We start from the raw sequence: 22,494 nt of genomic DNA, 5'->3' as shown, positions 1-22,494 counted from the left end.
AGCAGCTACATTGCTGCTTACAGTCATAGGTCTGACACAGTTTTGGTGCCATTTATGTTCCTTTGCAATCAAAGGCATCAGAAGCATGTGCTGAAACTGGAGAACGTTCTTATTTTTGCTGGTCTGTCCACTGTAAGGAAAGCAGGGTGTTCATTCTGACCCATCATTTGCTGGTACCTTCACAACTCATTCCCTTGGGATTCTTTTCACCTAGTTGTCCGTACCGACAGCCTGAAAGGGAGAAGAGGTCGGCTGCCTTCCAAACCAAAGAGCCCCTTACAGCAAGAACCCTCTCAGCCCTCCCCACCCTCTCCTCCCATCAGCATGATGAATGCCCTCGTTCGAGCTTTAACCGACTCCACGCCCAGGGAGCTGGACTATTCAAGAGTATGTCTCACTTTTCTTTCCCTATTTGCTTTCCTCACAGAAATGATTTGCAAGCTGCATTTCTCCTTACCAGCTGGTTTGCCAAAATGAAATTAAGTGTGAAATTTGGATGAGGGTAGAAACTGGTCCAGCCAGCCGTTGTCTTTTTGTGATAGGTGGACTATGAGAGGAAAGGAAGTTCAGTAGTTAGTAACTATTAGTTATTAGTGTTAGTAACTATTCATTGTGAGGATCTCAATCACAAAATGATCTAATATTCTGCAGTATATTCCATGGCTGAGTGAAAGGAAAAATGCACGGATAAATAGAGCATTCTTCTTGCAAAAAGGCTGTGCCAAAACACAATCAAGTATGATGTCATTGATTAACCAGGAGCAGTACTTATATGTCCAATATCTTAACTTCCATTTTCTGAAGGCTAAAATTTAATAGCACTTCCCTAATATTCAGATAGAAGGGTTGCAGAGTATGGCACTGGATGGATAGGACCATTCCTGTTGAAATCCACAGGAATTTTGCCATTATTTAAGTGGGACCAGGGTTGGCTTTGGATACTCCAGCATGAATATTCCTTCAGTAAAACTCACATTTTTAAAACAAGCCTTTTAAAATAAAAATTCTGAAAAATTATCTCAACAAAGCTTTACCAAAGATTATATATTTTTTTAACCTTGTTCTTTAATGTATCATAGTCATGATTTAAATATTCATGGCACATTCTGAAGTCTGAAAAAAAATGTTCTGTAGTTGTTAAAATACAGCACTGAAATGGCTTGTTAAATACAATTTTTAGGCAGGTTGATATAGGGTAAGAAAGAAATTACAGCTAAGGAAAAAAAAGATCAAATTCTTCCCCCTAAAAGAAATATGACTAAATTTGAGACTGTAAAAAATAGCAACTGTATTCAGACAACAACTCCATTGGCCATTTATCACTTGTTGCTAAGTAATATTTAATCCTAAATCATATTTACTGTAATTGTATAAAAATTACATTATGCTATTTTAGACTATACTTATATATATAATTTAGCAATTTAAAACATGCTGTAACATATTTTCTTTAAGCTAATCTGTAAGTATTAAATAATTTAATTTTTCAAGTTATTTTCAAGAATCTAGCTGTTCAGTGTCTGACAACCTACTACAGGGAGAATGCATTAGCCATATCTGCATGTACTTTAACTTACCCAGAATGTCTCAGGGATCATTCTGCAAATACCAAGGTGTGTGACGAGCTGTGCTCTTTGATAGCAATCTGCTGGGTTCCACAGAATTACAGGAGTCCAGAGGCCATAGTTTGTATTTTTTATTGATATAAAGCTCTTTTGCATTTACAGAAAACTGAACAAAAATTATGTACTTTTATGTGATTGTTTTCTTTGTCCTGCAGTAATTATTTCTCTTTTAATGAAAACAACCCATAGATTTAATTATTGAACAAATTTGTTGGAACAATTTTGTGGGACATTACAGGGACCATATGATTGACAGTAAATTAACTTAGTCTTGGTAGCTAAAAGATTGTGTGATTTTCTGTTAGAACCTATTAGTATCTAAGTTTTCCTTTACACTAAAATATATAATAGTCTGTTATGCCCAGCAGTACTGAAAAGACAAAAAGATTCTACTAGAAATTAGTAGATTCTTATGTTTTTCATACACCCTTATACTTACTTTGAAAAGTTAGAGGAGGTCAGAAACAAATGCTGTGTAAAAAGCAAGATTAACTGAGTTTAATGAAGCATGCCATAAACACACAGCAGTGCTAAAATACTCCTCCGAAGAATCATCCTGTACCTGTAAAAACTAACTTATGGCATGTTCAGCTAGGCTGTGACCCTGCTGAGCACCACAAATGGGCAGATCTTGAAACCTGGCTTTGGAGTCAGTCCTGGCACTTCTGCAGATACGACCTTAATGTTTAGCATGGTCTTCATGTTTACAGGCTGTAATATCTTGACCGTCTTTAAAATACTGATAAAAGTTTCAGAGAGAAACATGTATCCCTTCCCTCCAAAAAACCCACACACACACACACACACACAGACAGAGCAACCCAGGAAGAAAACAAAAACAAAAATGAAATTACATAAGCAACAAACTTTACACCAAAACATTGGAAACAGTTCTGTTCAGAACATGGCTGCTTTTCATCTCAGCACTGGTTTTAACTTACCAGTCCACAAGCAGTGGTATATTTAGGTACTTCGTTTCAAAAGGCAATTGCCAAGGGCTGTAGTCTGGTCTCACACCTGTTTACTGGTACAATTCCCTGAGTTCACACTTTTAAGGAAGTGAGATGAAAAACAGACCCTATAACTTGCCATCCTTATTCATGCAGAGTAGGCACCAAATCAAATAGAAATGTTGCCTTTTCAGAGGGGGAGTGCAGCATTTAGGCAACAATCCCCCCCTTCCTGGGCCACAAAATTAAGCACATATCGTGGCTTTTGGAAAAATGAGTGTAGGTTTTCCTCTGTGCAGAGAAGTTATTGTTAGGCTTTTGCAGCTGTAGCAGTCGATGAAGGACTGATGAAAGCAGGCAAAGGGCAGAGCTAAGTTGTGCTATCGGGCTTCCCAACCTCAGGCTTTCCAAATCTCCTCAGATATAACATACAAGTTAATGTTGCTTGCTACACATGCAACCGCCTCCTTAAGTAACTGTCAGATTTCATTTAATTCCCAAAGGAGCTTCGAGGAAGGGAGTGGGGCAGAGCTTTGTCTTTTGTCTTTCTCCCTGTTTGCCTCCAGTTTGCATAGGGCAGGTTTAGAAATGCAGATCAGAGGGAGCCCTTCCGTCCCTGTGGCCTCCTGACCAAGGGCAGGTTTGCCAGCTGTCTTGGTCACAAGTTAGGTCAAATATCATTACTTCTCCATGAAATAATTATGGAAAAACCCCACAATTGTGGTGCAAGAAACGAAAACATACATACCATTTATGGTTACTTATATCCTCCTAAATCTATTACAAGTAAATAATATTTTATTTTAACAATCCTTTGTAAGTGCTAACTCTTTGTAGCGAGCAGTGATGTATTGCAGCAGCTGAAAACTATACAATTCCATATAATCTTTTTACCTTTCTTCTAAAATTGCTCTCATGGGATAGACTATAATAAAAAATACAGGTTATAATTTTTTTAGATGCATTTAATTTCAGTGCCCAGCGTGGGGTATATACCACACTGTAGCATTCACAGTTACATGACATAATGCAGCATTCACCTTCATTAGAAAATGTTAAAACTTTGCCGTACTTTTGCCAAAGGAATGTTTTATAAATATTGGGAACAAATTAACACCTGGCATAATTACACTGAGTTGTGATGAGTTATAATTAGAATGAACCCATTCAGAATGGGTACTATCTTTTTTCTTTCCCCTTTCTTTTCCCTCCTCTTTACTGCTCAAAGGATCAAGAATATGTCTTGCCTTAGCAATACCTATTGTGAGGCAGGAGTTTCCATCAGCCTGTTTAGTTTCCCTGTGTATTAAGAAAGAGTCATAGGTCCCCACCTGTTCAGCAAAGCACATCTCCCAGAGCCAAATGCACACTTGCTGTGGCTTGCTCTGCACCTTCACTTCTAGAGGGTCCAGAACATGCATAGTCTGTGAAAAAGCAAATTATCTTTTTCTACCCATTAATTATCTGGGTGCATCTTGCTGCAGTCCAGTGCCAGGAGTAGTTGATTCATGCTGCTTGAGTATCCTCAACTGCTCCATTCAGGTGGGAGTCTGAACACATAAATGATGCAGCATACAGATTTTTCTACTGATGCTCCCCATCTTCTCCATATTGTGCCTCTACCTCCCTCACTATCACAGGATTCTTTGGAGTAGCTGAGGCAAAATTTGTCTCCATATAAACTTTTTAAGAAGGATTGCACATGTTTCACCAGCTGATAAGGGATGTGAACTGGAACTTACCATGAGAAGCTCATGCAGTTAGTGTTGGGTAAGCAGAACAGAGTCACTAAGGGCTAGTACCAGGACCACAGATACAGGGAGAGGTCTCTAGGATTGCTGTGGTTCTCCCATCAGTCAGCAACTCTGACATTGTGTCCTTCATCCCTTACCTGCCAACAGCAACCAGCTCCAGCTAGGAGGGGCAGAGAGCAGGACAGCTACCTGAGAAGTTCTGCTTGCTGCCCCTGCTCTCTGTCCTGCACAGTTAGCAGCTTGGGTTGCAGTTAGCAACTTGGGTGATACCTGCAGCCCACAGTTGTAATATGGTCCTCCCAGGCTGCCAGTCCACTGTTAATGATAGGGAAAGAGTTTTTTTCTGCTTCCACTCTGGCTTGGAGAGTTGCTAGAGTGGCCTTCAGGCTGATGCACTGAAGCCTAACTGCATGTGGGAAGTTGTTTCGAAAGGGTATGCAGGCTTCTTTTGGCTGTGGAGACTACCTAAGCCTTTCTTTGGCTGAATCCATGAGAGAGAGTGGGTATGAAGTCTCTCCCAGAAATAACCCAGCAGATGTTTGATGATGAGGATATTACAGTAAATACCACATTATTCAGTACCTGCTCAGAAAACCAGCAGCACTTTCCAAGCACAGAATTGGACTAAGCCACAAAAGCTCATGTTGTATTTTCTGCCGACAGAGAGAGAGCAGTGTCAAAGGAGTGACAGGGATCCACTGGTGACGAAGTAGGAGATAGTGGGGAGTGAGCTGTCAGGGGGTCACAGGGAAGCTGAGCAAGCTGAGACTGTCAAAACGGTTGCCTGGAAGAGTTATGGCCACATAAGCAGGATAATAGGTTCTGCTGAGCCTCAAATGCTTCAATTTGAAGGATAAGAGGTGATATGGGGCAGCTGGTTTACTTTGAACCAATTCTGTATTCAAATGAAGCAATGCTGCATGTGTCAGATAAAACGTGATTTATCTTATGTGTCTCTATCACTGTCAGATAAAACGCACTTTGTGAGGTTTTGGAAGAAATCTGCATTTCCAACATATTGAGACAAATTCATCAATGGGAGAAGTGTTTCATTGTAGTAAGCCAAATAATGTTCCTATTCTAGTGTGATGCAAATTATCCTACCCACCAGGTTTCTATTTCTGTTTACTAATAGCATATAGGTACTTGTAAAACATGATATTATATTTTAGTTATAAATTTGAAATTACTTTTATACATATGGAAATGTTTTTGCAGTATCTATCTGAATAGCAAAATGCCTGTAGGTAGCCAAATAAGTAGAGAGACGTAAACCTACTTTTTATGTCTTTGTTAATAATACCAGCTTTGCCACAGAAGGAAATGTTGTTGGGCAAATAATGCTGTATGTTTCACAGAATGCCCTTAAATGCATATAACCTTGCTTTCTGTGGCTTTCATTTTAGTACTGTTCCACTGATCAGGCTGCTGCAGGCACAGATGCAGAACATGTACAACAGTTCTATAATCTTCTGACTGCCTCCATTGACATAACTAGAGGCTGGGCAGAAAAAATCCCAGGATTTACTGACCTCCCAAAAGAAGATCAGACATTACTCATAGAATCAGCTTTTTTGGAGCTGTTTGTACTAAGACTCTCCATCAGGTAACTATTTATTTCATTTCCTCTTAAGATGATGTCAAAAATCATCTGAGTGTTTTTAAGGAATGAATATGACGCTATCTTTGGGCATAGTCAATTGTACCAAAAAAAAGCACAAAATAATCAGCAATGTCATCATACAAAGGATATGATGTTTAATTTGTTTTACGCTGCAGGAAAAACCGAGAAGGTGATTTAAAAAGAGATCATAGGTGTCACTAATGTGCTTCTTTTATTTGATCTATCCCATCTTCTCCCTACACAGCAAACAAAATTGATCCTCAGGTACTATTTGAGCAAGTCTGCTTTGTACTCATAAGTATGAAATATAGAAAAGCACTTTAAGTAGGCAAGTTCTTTTCTTTTCCCTTTGTCATCTGCTTTTGAAAGGGATGAAGAAGATTTAAAATCTTGTTCAGATTGGTTTTCTTCTTAATACCAAGTCATTTAATAGAGTGAGATGCTATTTGTCAGTCTAGTACTAGTTAAGACACTTTACCAAACCCACTTTCAGAAACTGGCAAAATTGCAGACTGGTGATTTCAGTTATGCCCATGTTTATTCAGGTTGAAAATGACCTTTGCATGTGTGATATTGGCAATGGGGAGGAGAAGGAGAGGAGAGTTTGGCTGTAATTTCTCTTCTACACACAGGTTTTCATATAGAAAGGTTTATGCTGTTATGTGTATTGTGCTGCATTATTGCATGCATGTTCCATTGTTTTTCCTTACCAATTTTTACAATCTGAAAAATGCAGATGATACTAAGTAAATGCTGAGAGTTGCAGAACCTATCTTTTTATTAGTTTTGTATTTCAAAATGCACTCACTTAGTATTCCTTTGGTTCAAACATACAGTATTTAATGCAAAATGTCTTCTTTGTTTATGCCTTTGGGCAGGACCAAAATCTTAACTAATTAGACAGTCTACACCACATGCTACAGCTAACCTCAGGCTTATAACTCTACCAAGTAAGCAATCATAGAAGCTTGTTTGTTGTACTTTGGCCCCAAGGGAGAAACATATTGTCAAACGTGAATGCCCACATATGTCTCAGGATAATATGCCTTGGATTTTAAATGACAGACGCTTCAATACTGGTTATGCATTTGGCTGTAAAGTAGAAGATGCATTTATAATTTTTTCAATTGTTTTTATTTGAGGTCTGATACTGCTGAGGATAAGTTTGTATTCTGCAATGGACTCGTGCTTCATAGACTTCAGTGCCTTCGTGGATTTGGGGAGTGGCTCGACTCTATTAAAGACTTTTCCTTAAACTTAAAGAGCCTTAACCTTGATATCCCAGCCTTAGCAAGTCTATCAGCTCTAACTATGATTACAGGTAAGTGCTCCTTTTCTAATAGAAAGCTTCAGACTCTAGTGCTTTGCTTTATTGTAGATTCAAGCAATTTCAATTAATTTAGCGGTGTTCAGGGTGAAGTGATTATGATTTTTAAGCACTGGCATGGCCATATTGAAACTGTGGATTAACATTAGGCTATCAGACACCCCCATTAAAATGTAACTCAACTATTTCTTTGCAGCTTCATTGTTTTCTCAGAATAGACTAAAAAAGCAAACTGCTTCCAAGAAAATTGTGTAGCTCCTATGAAAATATTCAAGATACTTGCTGAAGTCCCAGAAAAGCTTAATGAAATTACCAGAGCTAGGTCTTCTGTGTAGGAACACTAATATTAAGGCAGCTTGAGACGTAGAAGCCGTACAGCTAGTATAGCTCATCTCTTAGCAAGATAGCTAGACCAGAAAGAATGCTTCATGAGAGCAGGCAGGCTGCTTTTGGCAGCCAGGCTTGCCTAGGTATTCCACGTACTGCTTTTCTGAGAGAGGAAAATCAGAGAATAATGAGAAAAAAGTCACATCCCGCAGCTGTACAAAAGCTTTTGGGTGTGCATGTGCCCATATGACCCCTTCTGCCGGCTGGGGTGAGCAGCAGGAAACTAATGTCAGAATCTGCCAAATCTGTCCAGTAAGTACAAAATGGGGGAACATAACCTTTTAAAGTGTAATTTTTGCATTCCTGAAACAATAAAGCCATTGCATACCTTGGGCATCTTGCAATAGAAGAGTCATGGCTGATGGCAGTAGGAGGAGTTGCGAGAAAGGGTGTCTGACAACCATACAGCAGAATTTGGAGCAGAAGTCATCTCCACAGAGATCCTCACACTCATATCTGAAAAACTGGTAGTTTAACAGAGCAACTGTGTCATCAGTGTGAGACAGGGCTTCAGTGTGCCCTGAGCTGAATCTTCCCAGGGATGCTTATAAGCTCCACTGGGATAGATATTGATTTCCTTCTGCATTTCAGGCATCCACTACTTTGCAGGCAGTGGCCTCAACAGTATCAGCTGTAGCCTTCCTTTTACCCGGGATGAGATGATGTCAGGGCAACACTGAGATAAAACACTCAATTACAGATATAAAAACTAAAATTGGCCAATTCCTGCTGACATTTGCAGGGCCAGGATTTTGGCTTCAGAGTTTGCATGGTACGCTTCCTTCCTGCACTTTGGTGAGGGGTTAGTATATATGTGTAGCTCTTTGTTTCTTAAGTATTTTCAGGCTTTTTATTAATTTCTGTTCATTTTTTCTGCAGTTCGAAAGGGTACTTTAGGGTCCAGATTTCTGGTTTCTTTGATAAAACATATAAGACCAAAATAACTCACTGGAGCTGCTTTACTCTGTATTAAAAAGTTTCTGGGATGAGTGTTATGTTAAAGTCAGGAAGAACATTACCAGTTTTTTTTTTTCCCTGCATATAAACATACACTGGCATATGTTCCTGCCTACTTACATATATGTGCTGTAAATACCTATATATGTATGTGTATACCTGTATACATACATAATGTATTTATGTATGTATATGCATTTAGATATCTCTAAATCAAGGACAGGTGCTGTCCCTCTATACATTTACATACAGGCATATATGCTCACACACACATATACGTAGCACATATGAATTATTTAGATTATTTACTATATACAAGATATGTCTTTTTTAGATAGTCATTGGTAGTGTGTTCTCGATTATCCTTCTGGAGACCGAGAGGATGCAGGTTGATGAACAGGATTCCCAGCAAGATAAGTGAATGTAGCAAAAACAAAAGTATAGGAAAAAATCATCAGACTTACTCCCCTTACAAACCCATCTGTCCTGTCTTAGCATAGTAATTTGTTCAGTTAACCACTGCTTGCTTGCCCTTACATAAGGAGTCAAAGTTGTCCAGTGGCTGGCTCAGTTCACCCTAGGATAATTAGAAATAACTTTTAATTGGATACACCCCACCTTTCTTCCTTTCCTTGATCATAACCCTTCCAGGAGTTTGCTATATTGTGCTGGTCTTCCCAAAGTTTCTAAACAAATGGAAGCAATTGTTGCCTTTAAAAGGAGACAGTTTCTGTACATAGAAACTTTAAGATTTTCTCTGTTTGTCAAGCTTCTCTTGATTTTCTCACCTGAGATGGTGTTTAAAATTAATGCTGTTTTCTGCTTTCTTTCATTTCATGAGGCTGGTATATCTCTGCTGATTTGGTCTTAAGGACAGCATGTATTTTCATGTGATCTAAATTAGACCAAAGCTCTGGTGACTTATATTCACAGGTTTCAGATGTCCAAGGGCAGTTAGCTAACTCAGGGACTCAGCCAGAAATTTGGTCACCTGAAAACGGATAGCATTGTATAATGATGAACAATATTAAAAATAAAACATGTAAGAGGAAATCAGGTGATTCTAGATAGTGTATTGAAATTTTTTATTCAGGAAAACCTTGAGATTTGCCTCTGATGTGGCATCCCACAAGAAATGGCTTCTTGTCTTCTCCCTGCAGTTTGAGTATGACAAGCCATGTGCTGGTTTTCAGCTAGTTACACCAAAAGAGAAAAAATAATGAAAATTTGGAAATATGAAACCTGAAGAAGTCTGAAATGTTGAACATTTTAAAGCATTGTTTTGAAGCTTGGCTTAGATTTAGATGGGTGGTTTAGGTGCCATTCTTTATCTCCAGGGAAGGCACCCTTTTCTCCTGTAATGGACTGTTGGAGGCAATGGGTAGTTGGCAAACCCTTGCATCAAGCCCTCTCTCTGAGTCAGACCAAGGGAGAGCAACCTTCCCCAGGAACACAGGATATCCAGCTATTGAGCGTCACTGTCTTTTGTCTTAAGACAACTTGATATATTTCATGGGGATGCAGAATGGCTGTTGTGTCTGATGATTTGCGGACAAGCTGGTGGTCAGAGGGATACCAAAGACCCTATCTCTAGTCTGATTCCAACAGGAAGGGAATCTGACTCTGGTTCTCCCATGTTCCAGATGGATATCCATGTCATTAGGCTTCAAGATAAGGAGCAGGAAAGCTTTCTTTTGTGAATCTAGTTGTTTGCCTTTAGTAACAACATTGCAAAACCAGAATGCTGCCTTGAGATAAATTTTCTTGCTTATTACACAAATTGCTCATGACTTGATGGCTTAACCAAAAAAACCAAAAACACAACAACCCTGTGATCTATGGTAGTCATAGCCTGTTTTAATACTGTACAGCATCTTAGGTACCATTGAATTCAAGGATTGTCTTTCCAGGTAAAGAAAAATTTCTTCTGGGAATAATGACCTGTTCATTCTTCTTGATTTCACGAGTGCTGTCCTCAGCCCAAACAAAGATGTGCTCTTAGAAAACAAACCCTCTTGTATACTACTAGTTTTTGGCAGTTTTGCTGAGGGAGAAGAGTAAGAGGAGCCACTGCTCTCTTTTGCATGTTCTCTTTCTGTTCTTCAAGAGTGACAGGGAGAACTAACATCTGTCCCCCAGTGAAGGAAGAAGGAATAAATGTAAAAATCAGTGTTGGAGACTAAAACACATTCCACTGGTCCCAGTGTCCTAAGATATGCTGAAGGCTGTTCCTTCATTTTGGGATGTCAAATTGTCTCCCCAGTAACAGCTCCAGTAGTTCCAGTGACCTTCAATTAACCCTGCTGACTTGTTTGGAGCTGCAAAGCTCCATGTGCTATCCCAACTGCAGCTGCAGATGACAGCATAGGATGCATGGTTATAGGCATGTAGGGTCATTTGTTCTTTTCAGTAATTGCAAAGAGAACAACAAGAGACCTGTTGAGTATCACAGTACTCACTAGTTCACTACACTGCTTGCTTTGAGTAAAGGTATGTACAATATTTTGCATTACATATTCCATTAGAAAGTCCATATATTTATGCTTTTTCTATCTATTTTATGTTTCCTGAAAATCTGTGGTATGTTGCCTTGAAGAAAAAGCATTATGTCAGATTGCTGATGAATTTTCAGGTCCTCTCAGACATCAGCTTAAAAGAGCATCCAGAATGAAAGAAGTAACATCTGGTTTACTGTGGAGGCTTGCAAACAGTTGACTTAGAACTCTGTCGTGCCAAAACTCATCTTTTTACTGTAAGGTGCTCCTTTAGGATCTTCCTCTCTCTGTCTCTCTTCTCTTTTTTTACTTCCTTTAGTTGGTTTAGAAAGGCTGGACACAACTTCCTCCACAGCACGAGTGTTGCTCTAAGCATCACCCAGAAGAAAGTAGGTAGGAAACAACACACAACACTCACCTCACATGCCTATGAAAGTAAAAAAATTAGGTCTATCATGTTCTTCTTCTTTGGATCACTTATTCTGTTGGTATGTAGGATCTAATGAGCTGAAGAAGAGTGACAACATGGAAGGAAAATGCTGGCCATCTTGGAACAAGTTCTGTTAATTCCACACGGATGATTACTATCAGTTTAGTATGTTCATGGATCACAAATGTTCCTGCACAATCATTCTATGATGGACTGGATAGTGTTGAAGATGAAGCTTCGCAGAGTAGACTAGATACTAAGCCAGTCTATGCTTGAAAATGCTTCCTTAACTTCCCAAGTGATCATTTGTTAGGTTTTTTCTAACAGTGTGAAAATACAAAGACTGAGAGTTCCAGTGCAGATCATCGCAAGGGCACATTCTAATTTAGCCTCAAATTTCTGCATGCTCTAGAACTGCTAGTGTTTTCTCTCTCTCTCTTTCTCCTTGTTGATTAGCTTTTCCTCTCTGCCCCTTCCTTTCTCTGTCCACATCAAACCATTATTGTTTTGCCCACTTGACACTCTCGGTGGGATGCTGCTGAGTACAGAGCATTCTAGCCCTCATTCAGCCAAGCTCTTTCAGCATATGTTTTATTTTAAGTGTGTTACAGACCGGCCCAGAACCACTGTATATATTGGGCTTATTCACATTCCTAATGCTTTGTTAGACTGGCACCAGACCACTGAAGAATATTGTGAGGTTTCAATTAATTACAACTTTGTGTTTGTCTTCCTGCTGTTGGGCTTTCTGTTCCAGTTTACAAACACAATTTTTAGCACCATCAGTCATACCAAGAAATAGTAATGAGACCAGTGTGGCTAAAAAGAGTATGACTGCTGCAGTTCCTTGTGAACATGAATTTGTCCGACCTCCCTATGGAAGGGAGACTTACCTACTCTGCAGCAGCAGCTATCCTTCAGTCCTCTTGCCAGGATATCCCCTGGAGTGGGTGCTTCGTGTGCTGGGTCTACATACAAGCAGGTGGCAGACTGGAGGAGTGTAGGAGAGCTGGTTATAAAAAAAACAACCCTCCAGATTGCATTGTCTGCCTTCCCCCCGCCACTTAGCTGGGGGAAATACTGTCAGCGTCAAAGTAAAGTACTCACTCCTCCTTTTTCACTCCCACCTCTTTGTTGAGGCAAGAACTCTTTGCTTCTACAGCAACCAGCAGTCTCCATGTTATATTGTGGTTTTCTCAAAGGAGGGAGCAAACTATGGTGTTCTGTGTGGTCGCTTAGCTCATCTGACTTTAGGTACCTTGCACAGCTGATGGAGAATACAGGGCACCTCCAGAAGATGATTCATCCACCTAAAATTTAATAATCTTCTAAAAACGCCCATCCTTGTATTGATATTAGGAGGAGTTTGAGAAGTCTGTGCACCAAAGCTGGGGACCCTTGTGAAGTGTCTGAGAGTTAGGCAGGATAAATAGGGGCCAGATTGCAACAGGAAAGGAGATTCTTGGGTCTGCTGAGTTGCAGTGTTTCCGTGTAACAGTGTGTGCACAAGAAAGCTGTAGGCAACTGAGCCTTGTGCTTATTTGAGTTATAGAAGGGGAAGAGGAATGTGAAGGGGGAAGAGAAAATCACATAACTACATTGAAACCGAGACAATCAAGAGGCCTATTTTAAGTCTGCAGTGTTCATCCGTTGCATTTCTGGACACCTCAGAATTAATTGAGACTGAAAGTGATCCCCCGTGACACAGAGTGCAGAGCCCAAGGTCTTTGAGGTACTTCAGGTCTCTGAGGTACTCGTGCTCTCTGAGAGGCATTTTCTTTCCAAAGGTACTGCTCAGTCTGCCTGACCCTGGCATGATCCACCTCGGGTCAGAGGTTAGGGAAAGAGGGACTAGCACTGCTGGGTGATGGATTTCTTTGCTTTCTTCCTGTTGAGTTTTTGCTGATCAGTGTGATGATAGCACAAAATCACATTCAGCTTCCTGGGAAAAGGACAAAGGTGTAAAAAACTTGCTGTGTTCAGTTTGCCGCGATGAGCTAAGTTTGCAGAGCTTTAGAGGCAAGACTTTTGGTGAGTCATTTTGGCAGCATCTTTGCCATAAATCACCATTTTTCTTGCAAAAATCAATGCTATCCTAAAACAGAATCTTGGTTTGTTACAGGCTGAGAAATCCTATATTCACTTTACGTGTGCCTTTGTAATTATAAGAAAGTCTGACTATGATAATATTTACACATCTCCTCAATCAGTTAGAGAAAATCTATCTATTTTGACCAGCTGTACTTCTTGGGATAAATCTTGGCCTTATCATTCCCATGTGGATATGAACATCCTGTGGAAGACGGTGAATAATGATTAGAGGGCCTTGGCTTCAGTGCGACTGCACACACTTACCACAGGGATCTTGTGCTGCTCCCGCTAGGTTGTGTAAGAAAGACTGTGGGTCTTTTTTTGTACAAACGGGACTGGGCATGTAAAAAAGGCAAGAAAATGTGCATCCTGTTATTTGAACCCTGTTAAATCTAAATCTTTGAGTAAATTAGGCCCACGACACCTCAAGTCTACCAAGTAGGGGAGCCTATTCTTAGATGAATGTGTTCTTCAGAAGGTAGTTGTGCTTCAACACCAGAGACTGCAGTGGCAGTGCCAGTGCATTCAGTGGCCTTCCCTAGCAGAAGGGCTTCCACATAGATGGCTTTGACTTTCTATGGATGCCATAGGAAATTTAAGGGAATTCATTTAGGGAAAACCCTAGACGCAGTTCCAGGCATGAGAAATTAACCCTTATGGAGATTTGCAAGTAGCGGAGGCCATTGTATGGCAATTCACTCAGGGGAGAACAATTTGGGTTATCAGGGACTGCTTTAATATTGTAGCACCAGAGTTTAAGGACAGAATATATCTTAATTCTGAATTTTCACGATTTTGTTGTGTAAAGTAAGACTTCTAATTTGATAATCTTTGCACATGTGCATTGGTACATTTCATGGCTATTCACCAAAGACATGATTTTTTCATGAAACCTTCTGAACTTGTCAGTGGGAGACAAGCTGCTTAGTTCTGGCTGAAAATGCTAACAAATCTGCTGCATGCTCCAGAGCCAGAGATAATTTTCCATACTCTGCAGCAAGGTACACACCTACTGAGGCAGTGGTTTGAAAATGTGCTCTGCTAATTTGTAGTCAGGTTTTGAACCCACTCTAATATTCCAGCTCCCTATATCCATAAAAAATATCTTCACTTACACAGCTAGGAAACAAAACAGATTAAAATGTGGGAACTCTTCAAAGATTGCAAGATTAATTTAATGTCCTGCAGATTCTCTCAGTAGGCTAGTGGTAAAAAAAAAAAGTCCTACAGCTTTTCCAACATGTATAAAATATTTATCTGCCAAGATTTTTAATGGCGGAATCTGCCTAAGTATTTACTCTCAGTGACCTGTATAGTTAAGGCTTACATAATTACACTATACACCATTTACTGGAAAGACTTTAAATATTCATTGACTTCTCATGTTTTAATGTAAACAAAGCACTTAGGATACCTAGGGTTTTTAATTCCTGCAAGGTGAAAACGTGTCTGAAGCAGATGTCACTGGCTGGATAAGTGTTGCTCTGAAACAACAGGGCAGATTGATGGTACTTAAATGATAGAGCAAGGTAGCTTCTGGCCAGAGATGTCCACGTCTGCACATCTCCGATTCTGATCCCGAACCGGTATTATTCAGGAGCTAACTGTCCCTAAGTAAATACAGTTGAAAAAAAGTGTAAAATGGGTGAATATCAGTGCAAACCCAGACCTTTACATTTCTGACTGCCCTCATTGAATCCTGTCTGTTTTATTGGTTTGTAAAGAGCATCTAAGCCAAAACAGGTGGTGAGGGGAGGCAGCAAGGAGTTTATGTACACAGGCGTGGGCAAGGCACCACTGCACCTGGTGCAGGCATTGCTCCTGCTTCTGGAAATAAAGAGAACTGTACTCTTTTCACTGTTCATTAGGGGACAGACAGAGAACTTGTCTATTGCTTGCTCCTCCTGGCATGGAGGAACAAGACTTGGGGACAATGGGCAGTGTGGCTGCTGGCTGCCAGGGATGGGAGAGAGGCCCAGGGAAGGACATGACTTCAAAAGCATCAAACACAAGAACTGCCACAATTACTCCTTATCCACTGCTGTCATTGTTTTATATATCTAATTGACTAAATATAACATGCATTTTCTTTGATTACCTTGTCTGGCACAATTCTATTCCACATGTGAATTATTATGACTTTGCTGTGAAGCCAGTTCTTACTTACCTGTGTATTTCAAAGTCAGAGGCAAATGAACACATCACAAATTTGAGATTTTTGTTCTGAATTCTTTTTGTTCTGTTATTTTAATTCATTCACTAAGCCTTGACAGCAAACAACACAGAATTCTTTCTCCTGTAAAGAGCCTGCTTTTAATGAATCACAAACCTGATTCATTCTACTTATGCTTAAAGAACTGTGAATGCATTTAATGTCATTGTAGTATTTTAAAAAGGTATTTGAAGGGGAACAAACCCCAGCTCCACTTCCTTTTAGGAGTGCTGAGGTTTTTGTGATGGATAACATAGCAGCTGTTCAGGCATTGCTCACTCAAAGCAAAATAGTTAACTTCCAGGCTTCTTTTATCTTAGAGCTTTTAAAGATGAATAAACTAAGAAGCAGCAGCTGATCAAAATAACAAAGGGTAGTAAGGTGCCTTTAGTTTCTTGTAAGAGTGTCTGCAAATTCCTGGTGGAATTCTAGGCCAGGCGCTGATGGAACTAGCTAAGGATATTGATCGCCACTTGAATTCACTGAATAAATAATGGTTGCCATAGTTATTGAGCATTCACAACTGGTGGGGAAGCACGGAAATCTCCAAAACACCTCCTGTGATAGTTTTGCTGGAAAATCACCCAATTAATTCTGTCTCGTATCATGAAAATTATGTCAGATATGCAGGATGCTTGGATTCCTTGTACTAGAATTTCAATCATAACTGAGCATCTCTGTCGCCTGCTTTAGCAGATGAAGAGAAAAGGGCACTTGCCCTCTCTTATTTTGTGTGGCAAAAAGGTTAACTGACACCGTATAACCCCAGCTGTTCTGAGAAATCTACAATTTCAAAGCACTTTTTCCTCAGAGTTCCAGAGTATGGACCTGGGTTACGCCTAAGAAAACGCTTTCTCTCCGTTTGTGATCGGGATGCTGATGTGTTATTTTCCTCTGGCTTTGCAGAACGACATGGATTAAAAGAACCAAAGAAAGTGGAAGAGCTATGCAACAAGATCACAAGCAGTTTGAAAGATCACTTAACTTTCAGTTGCCAAAACAAAGGACAACCACTCGAGTCTGCAGAGCCGAAGGTACTGGGTGTTCTGGCTGACTTGCGTTCTCTCTGCACACTGGGACTGCAGCGCATCTTTTACCTGAAACTGGAAGATTTGGTGCCAGCCCCTTCCATCATTGACAGGCTGTTTCTGGACACCTTACCCTTCTGAGTCAAACCACCCTCCTGAGAGGCAAACGCCCACCAGAGCAGGCAAACGGATTGTGACTTACAGCTAACATTTCTGCCCTCACTTAACAGAAAAGCCGCTCCGAGTCTAACATGAGGTCTTTTCTGGCGCTTTGTCCTTACAACCTGAGGCCTGAATCTTACTGGCTTACTGGTTTGGGGTTGTGTTCTTCGTTTTCTTTTGTGTGATTTGGGTTTTTTAAATGGCTAATATGGCACTTTTGGACAATGCTATCCCAGCAGCAGTAAAAGGTAAACATGACTGTTTTAAATCTGTTGTTTAACACCTCATGGTCTATGAGGAGTAAAATTGTAGAAGCTGTGTTTGAAAGAACAGCAAATAGTTGTTTGCCAGGGTAGTATGTGTTTTGTGAGGATACCTTTAGCATACTTCCTGCATCAAGGGCACATACATCAGCACAATCTAAACAAAAATCCACTTTTTTAGCAAAGTACATTCAATTAAACATTTCATACAAATCAAATATAGCAAAATGACAATGGCTGTTAGCTCCCATGTTCAAGTGCAATTTTTTAAAGTGCTGTCTTACTAAGTCTCGTTTATTAACTAATTTATTTTACTAGGAAAACAAACGGAAGAAATCAAGTGAGAAAATTACATGCACTAACTTACCTGACAGAGTTTTCCAAACTTGATTCCATGTAGCGTGACTTATTGACAAATGTATGTGGAAGACACGGGAGCAACTGTGGCTCAGTTGTTCCTTAGCTAAGGAAACCCGAGTAAGTAGTGATTGGAGCATACAGGGTCAGTATCAGGGATAGTTCAGCTCTAGACTTCTAACACAAGCAACTCGTTAGTAAGCAGACAGAAGACGGTTTTCAAGAACAAGCAAGTCTTGTAAAATAGTATGAATGTAAGTGCTAGGAAGGGTATAGTGGGCTGCGTTTAAACATTCCGTGTTCGTACTCCTTTTTGTATGTTTATACTGTTGATGCCATATTAATATGAGATAATTTGTTGCATAGTGTCTTTATTTGTATAAATGTTTGTATGCATGGTATATTGTAATGGCTTTGCCTGTATTTATTGCAATGACTGCCAGCTCATGGGAGCCCTGTTACACATGATAACTAAATGGGGTGTTCACACTGACTCAGATACACCAGTTGGAAAACTATATACATATATATAATGTGTATGTATATATATGTATATACCTATATTTGTGTGCGTGTGTGTGTGCGTGTCTTTTTATTAACCATTTGTATATAAAATATCTGTCAAATCACAAGCAGAGTTATTTTACAGTTTATTTGCAGTGACTTTTAAGGCAGTACTGTTTAGCACTTTGATATTAAAATCTTGCTCATGTTTTGCTAAATTCAAATAATATTTAAAAAGTTCAGTTCTAAAAAACTTTATATGCACTGTATTAAGTCAAAATTTTGTTGGTCATTTTGCTAAAGAAATTTTGAATGTCAACCTGATGTCACTGTATCTTTTGTTAGCTTTAAACATTCTAGCTTTTGTCTTTTTTTAAACTATGCTGTTTATATGGAAATTAAATTATACAATCAAACAGATGCCAAATGAATTGCCTAATTGCTGCAAAGGATAACCCAGATATCGAGTCACTGTATGGTTTTCAAATAGTAATCTGGTATTTTATCACTTACTATGTTTGGATGTGCTTTTATGAAAAAATTATTCTTATATCAAGATTTATAGTAGTGTCAATAGGGAAACAGACTTCTAATCACTATAGTTAATATTTCTGGTTTACCTGCAGATAATATTTGGAAAAGTATTGCTTTTTGTATTGACTTTTAAGCTTATGTGCAAACATAATAGCATAATTAAATATCAGAGAAGCTAATGTTTCTTGTAGGTTGCTGTAACAAGCCTGACCAGCAAGACAAATATATTTTGACTGAATTTGCTTTTGTATATACTAAATATATATATACATATATATATATATACACTCACACACATGTGCGCATACAAAAACATGCAGACATAAAATCCAAAAAAAGTATGTTTGCTTTTGTCTCCTTGTGTAAAACACAAGGTCCCTTGAGAAATTACTTTTATCTAGGGACAAATCCGGCCAGGTGCTGAGCACCAGCCAGACAAGGGTTTGCAGGAGCTTTTTGCGAGTGGGCCCTTACCAAGGATTTTCAGGCAAATCAGCATAGTACAGTAAAATTGCTTTTTTGTTGAGCAAGGTTTATTTATTAAGTGGAATGTGAGTGGGAGGAAGCAGGTTGAGAGCCCCATGTGAGATTTCACGTAGCCTGTGTCCTCCAGTCTTCCATAGATAGTCTTAGCTGTGATACTCTCCCAAATCCCATCATCTGTGGAATTGTCCTTCATGTCAACTTCAATACACGGATTCATCCTAGAGTACAACCGGTGACCTGTCACAGTGGTAAAGGAAAGAGTTAATGCAGAATAAATCTACTACTATTCTTAGAGCTCTCTCAGTGTGAACATGCCTTTGTCTAGGCAGAATTCAGGAATATATCAGGTGTTAAGGGAGAGTGCCTTGCTTTTATTTCAGACAACAGTGTCTCAAGAGTTTCTTCACTCAACTAACCACAGTACTTTTTTTCTTTTTTATTTCTTTTTCTTTTTTTTTGTGGTGTTAACCTGTGGGTTGAAAGAAATGCTCATGTACATATACAATGTAAATTAAAATTATTAAATTGAATAACTTTTTTTTTCAGAGGCCCCATGTGTGTTGAATAAGTATGCTTAATTCTGTTAAAATCTGATGTGAATTTTTTATCATTTATAAAACATTTAAAAAATTGTCTACTTGAGTCTTAAAAGTGGAAAAATTGGTGAAGCATGCTTAAGAGCACTGGCAATTTAATGGCTAGTCTTTTGATTAAAATAGCTTTTATATAAATACATGCCTGCAGTATCTGGTTATGCAATTAGATATTGAGAGCTGGACCATGGTCGTCCCAGAAGTTGAACTACATATAGACCAGAGCAGAGACACTATTCACCCCTCACTCTATTTCTCCTCCATGACAAAAAGGGATTATAATTAACCCAGAGCTGATGAGGCCACAGGGAAGGGAAAGGATGGCTACAGGGCTCATAGCACCTATGTCTGGCCAGGAAGAGGACAGAGCTCCCATCCCGTCTTCAGCCCCTTTGCGTCAGTAAATCCTGCCAAGGCATCGCTCCAGCAGGCACCTGCATCATTTTCTTCAAATGTGCATCCAGCTCCTTCCCTTACCGTGCCGTTGCTTTGCAGGAGGGATCACTTATCCCCTGCCAGGCAAAACTGTTTGGCTGCAAATGCATTTCCAACAAATGCAGTTTTGAGAGGCATCTGCCACTGTTTCAGGCACCGCCATGAGTACCGATGGCTCCGGCACACCTCCGCCAGGGCTGCTCTGCAGGAGCTGCTCGGCTGGGGGTTACATCAAACGACGTGCTGTGGTGGGCTGCAGGATTGGCAGCTCCTTCCTTGGAAATGTGACAAAACAAAAGGTTGCACCAACTCTTCCAAATTATTTTCTGTTGGTTTTTTTTCTATGCAGTATTTTTAAAATTTAAACTACGAGTCTTAAGATTGTTAATGATAATGAGTTTTGCACATTAGCCCCTGTTGAGCAAAATATGCAGACCTTGAGATCAAGCCACACCAGGATCTGAACTTTCACCCTACAAGACAGTTTATCCTCACTAAACTCACAAGTATCTCAATTTGTAATTATTTTAGGCCCTTGCGTCCTTAGACATGAGAACAGGTCTGTGTCCTGATCTAAGTCACCTGCACTTGTGTCCTTATCTGTGCCTTGTGTACTTATGCTCCTAAACCACATCAGCAGCAGAGGCCTTGCTAAGGGATTTGATGCCCAGTGGTTGACTCTGGCAGTGGAAGGTTGGGCTGAGTCAGGAATTTAATAGCAGGTTCCTCTAGTAGAGACCATCCTTGGACAAGAGACTCACAAAGGCACCCAAAAACGAGGAACTGTGACTAGAGGTGAGTCAAATCTCTTTCTACAGCTTTCCTACTTCTACTTTTCACATTCAGGTTCATTTGCCCAATACACAAAGCTAAAATTTCAGTTATGCCGTAGAGACGAGGAAAGAGAGAGGGATTTAACTGTATAAAATTAAGCATGGCTTTGGGAAAAATTGCCAACACCCTCGGTGGACACTGAAACATGTCTTTTGATTAATTATTTGTATTATAGCAACACCTAGAGGCCACAACAGAGATCAGGACCCCATTTTGCTACCTACCCTAATTAGCACCTCCAGTACCTACCCAGGAGAAGCTCCAGTCCGAATAGACAAAATAAAAGGAAATAGGAGAATGCCAGCCCAAGTGCATACAGCATCTCAGTCATAGAGCTGGGAATAAAACCTTCTGTTTGCTGAGCTACTGTCCAGTGAATGCTCTTGTTTTGCTTTCCTTTTCTTTCCATTATGCTGCCACTGTATTGAACTATAAAAACATGATAAAAGCATTGAAATATTCAAAATAACCCAGGTATTCAAACTGACCTTTCTTACCCTGCTTATGAAGTCATCCATGAGACTATTCAAAATGATGGTCAATCACATGTTTGTGAACCCAACTAGATAGTATTTAGAAAAAAAATACTTAGTAGTCCTTTATTAAATTAATGAAGCCAACCATTGGGAATATTGCACAATATGGATTAAACAATAATTACTAATGGACAAAAAAGATTAACTTTTAAAAATGCCAGACTATTGATGTAGTAATTGAATAAATGGGGTGCCAATTAATCAAATTCTTAGCAGCAGATGACATATTTGAGAATTGTATGCCAGACCTGCATTTGTGAGTATTACCAATGCAGTGATTTGTCAAATAAAAGTAAAAGAAACTTGTTTATTATATGGAAACGCAGCAAATTTTATTCTGTTTTCTTTTTTAGCATTAGAACACCTTTATATTCATAATATGGAATGTTCTGGCCTCATTTGATTACAGAAGGAGTTTAAATACTTGAAATTGTTATATGGCTGTGAAAGTCAAATGAGATAAAGATTCTAACCTAACCCCACAAAACCAAGGATTTTCTTCATAAAGAAGCGTGGGATTCCACCTTATGCTGGTTTTGGCTGGGATAGAGTTAATTTTCGTCACAGTAGCTGGCATGGGGCATTTGACTTCCCAAGTCACTGTAAAGCATGATAGAGCCCTGCTCTCCTGGGGATAGCTGAACACCTGCCTGCCCATGGGAAGGGATGAATTAATTCCTTGGTTTGATTTGCTTGTATGCATACCTTTTGCTTTCTCTAATAACCTGATTTTATCTCACCCAAGAGTTTTCTCCCTTGTACTCTTCCGATTCTGTCTCCCAGCCCACCAGTGGGGAGTGAGCAAGTGGCTGTGTGGGGCTGAGTTGCCTGCTGGGGTTAAACCATGGCACAGATGTAAATGATGTTCTGCATATGGCAAGATCCTTATGTGTTTATAGTGAAACTACTC

At 39.6% G+C, this 22,494-nt stretch overlaps 1 protein-coding gene across 1 annotated transcript in view; it reads left to right on the top strand.

Moving 5' to 3' along the window:
* NR4A3 (nuclear receptor subfamily 4 group A member 3) overlaps nucleotides 1-19,917 on the top strand; it is a 29,530-nt gene extending 9,613 nt beyond the window's left edge. Inside the window, exons 5-8 of the mRNA XM_039549068.1 lie at nucleotides 215-387; nucleotides 5,736-5,935; nucleotides 7,096-7,274; nucleotides 16,759-19,917. Coding sequence (XP_039405002.1) covers nucleotides 215-387; nucleotides 5,736-5,935; nucleotides 7,096-7,274; nucleotides 16,759-17,021 — 815 coding nt within the window. The 3' untranslated portion in view covers nucleotides 17,022-19,917. The remainder of the gene's footprint in view (nucleotides 1-214; nucleotides 388-5,735; nucleotides 5,936-7,095; nucleotides 7,275-16,758) is intronic.
* The last annotated feature ends 2,577 nt before the right edge of the window (nucleotides 19,918-22,494 follow it).

This window comes from Corvus cornix, chromosome 2 (genome assembly GCF_000738735.6).
Source record: "Corvus cornix cornix isolate S_Up_H32 chromosome 2, ASM73873v5, whole genome shotgun sequence".
NCBI lineage: Eukaryota > Metazoa > Chordata > Aves > Passeriformes > Corvidae > Corvus > Corvus cornix.
This window is presented reverse-complemented; position numbering and strand designations above follow the sequence as displayed.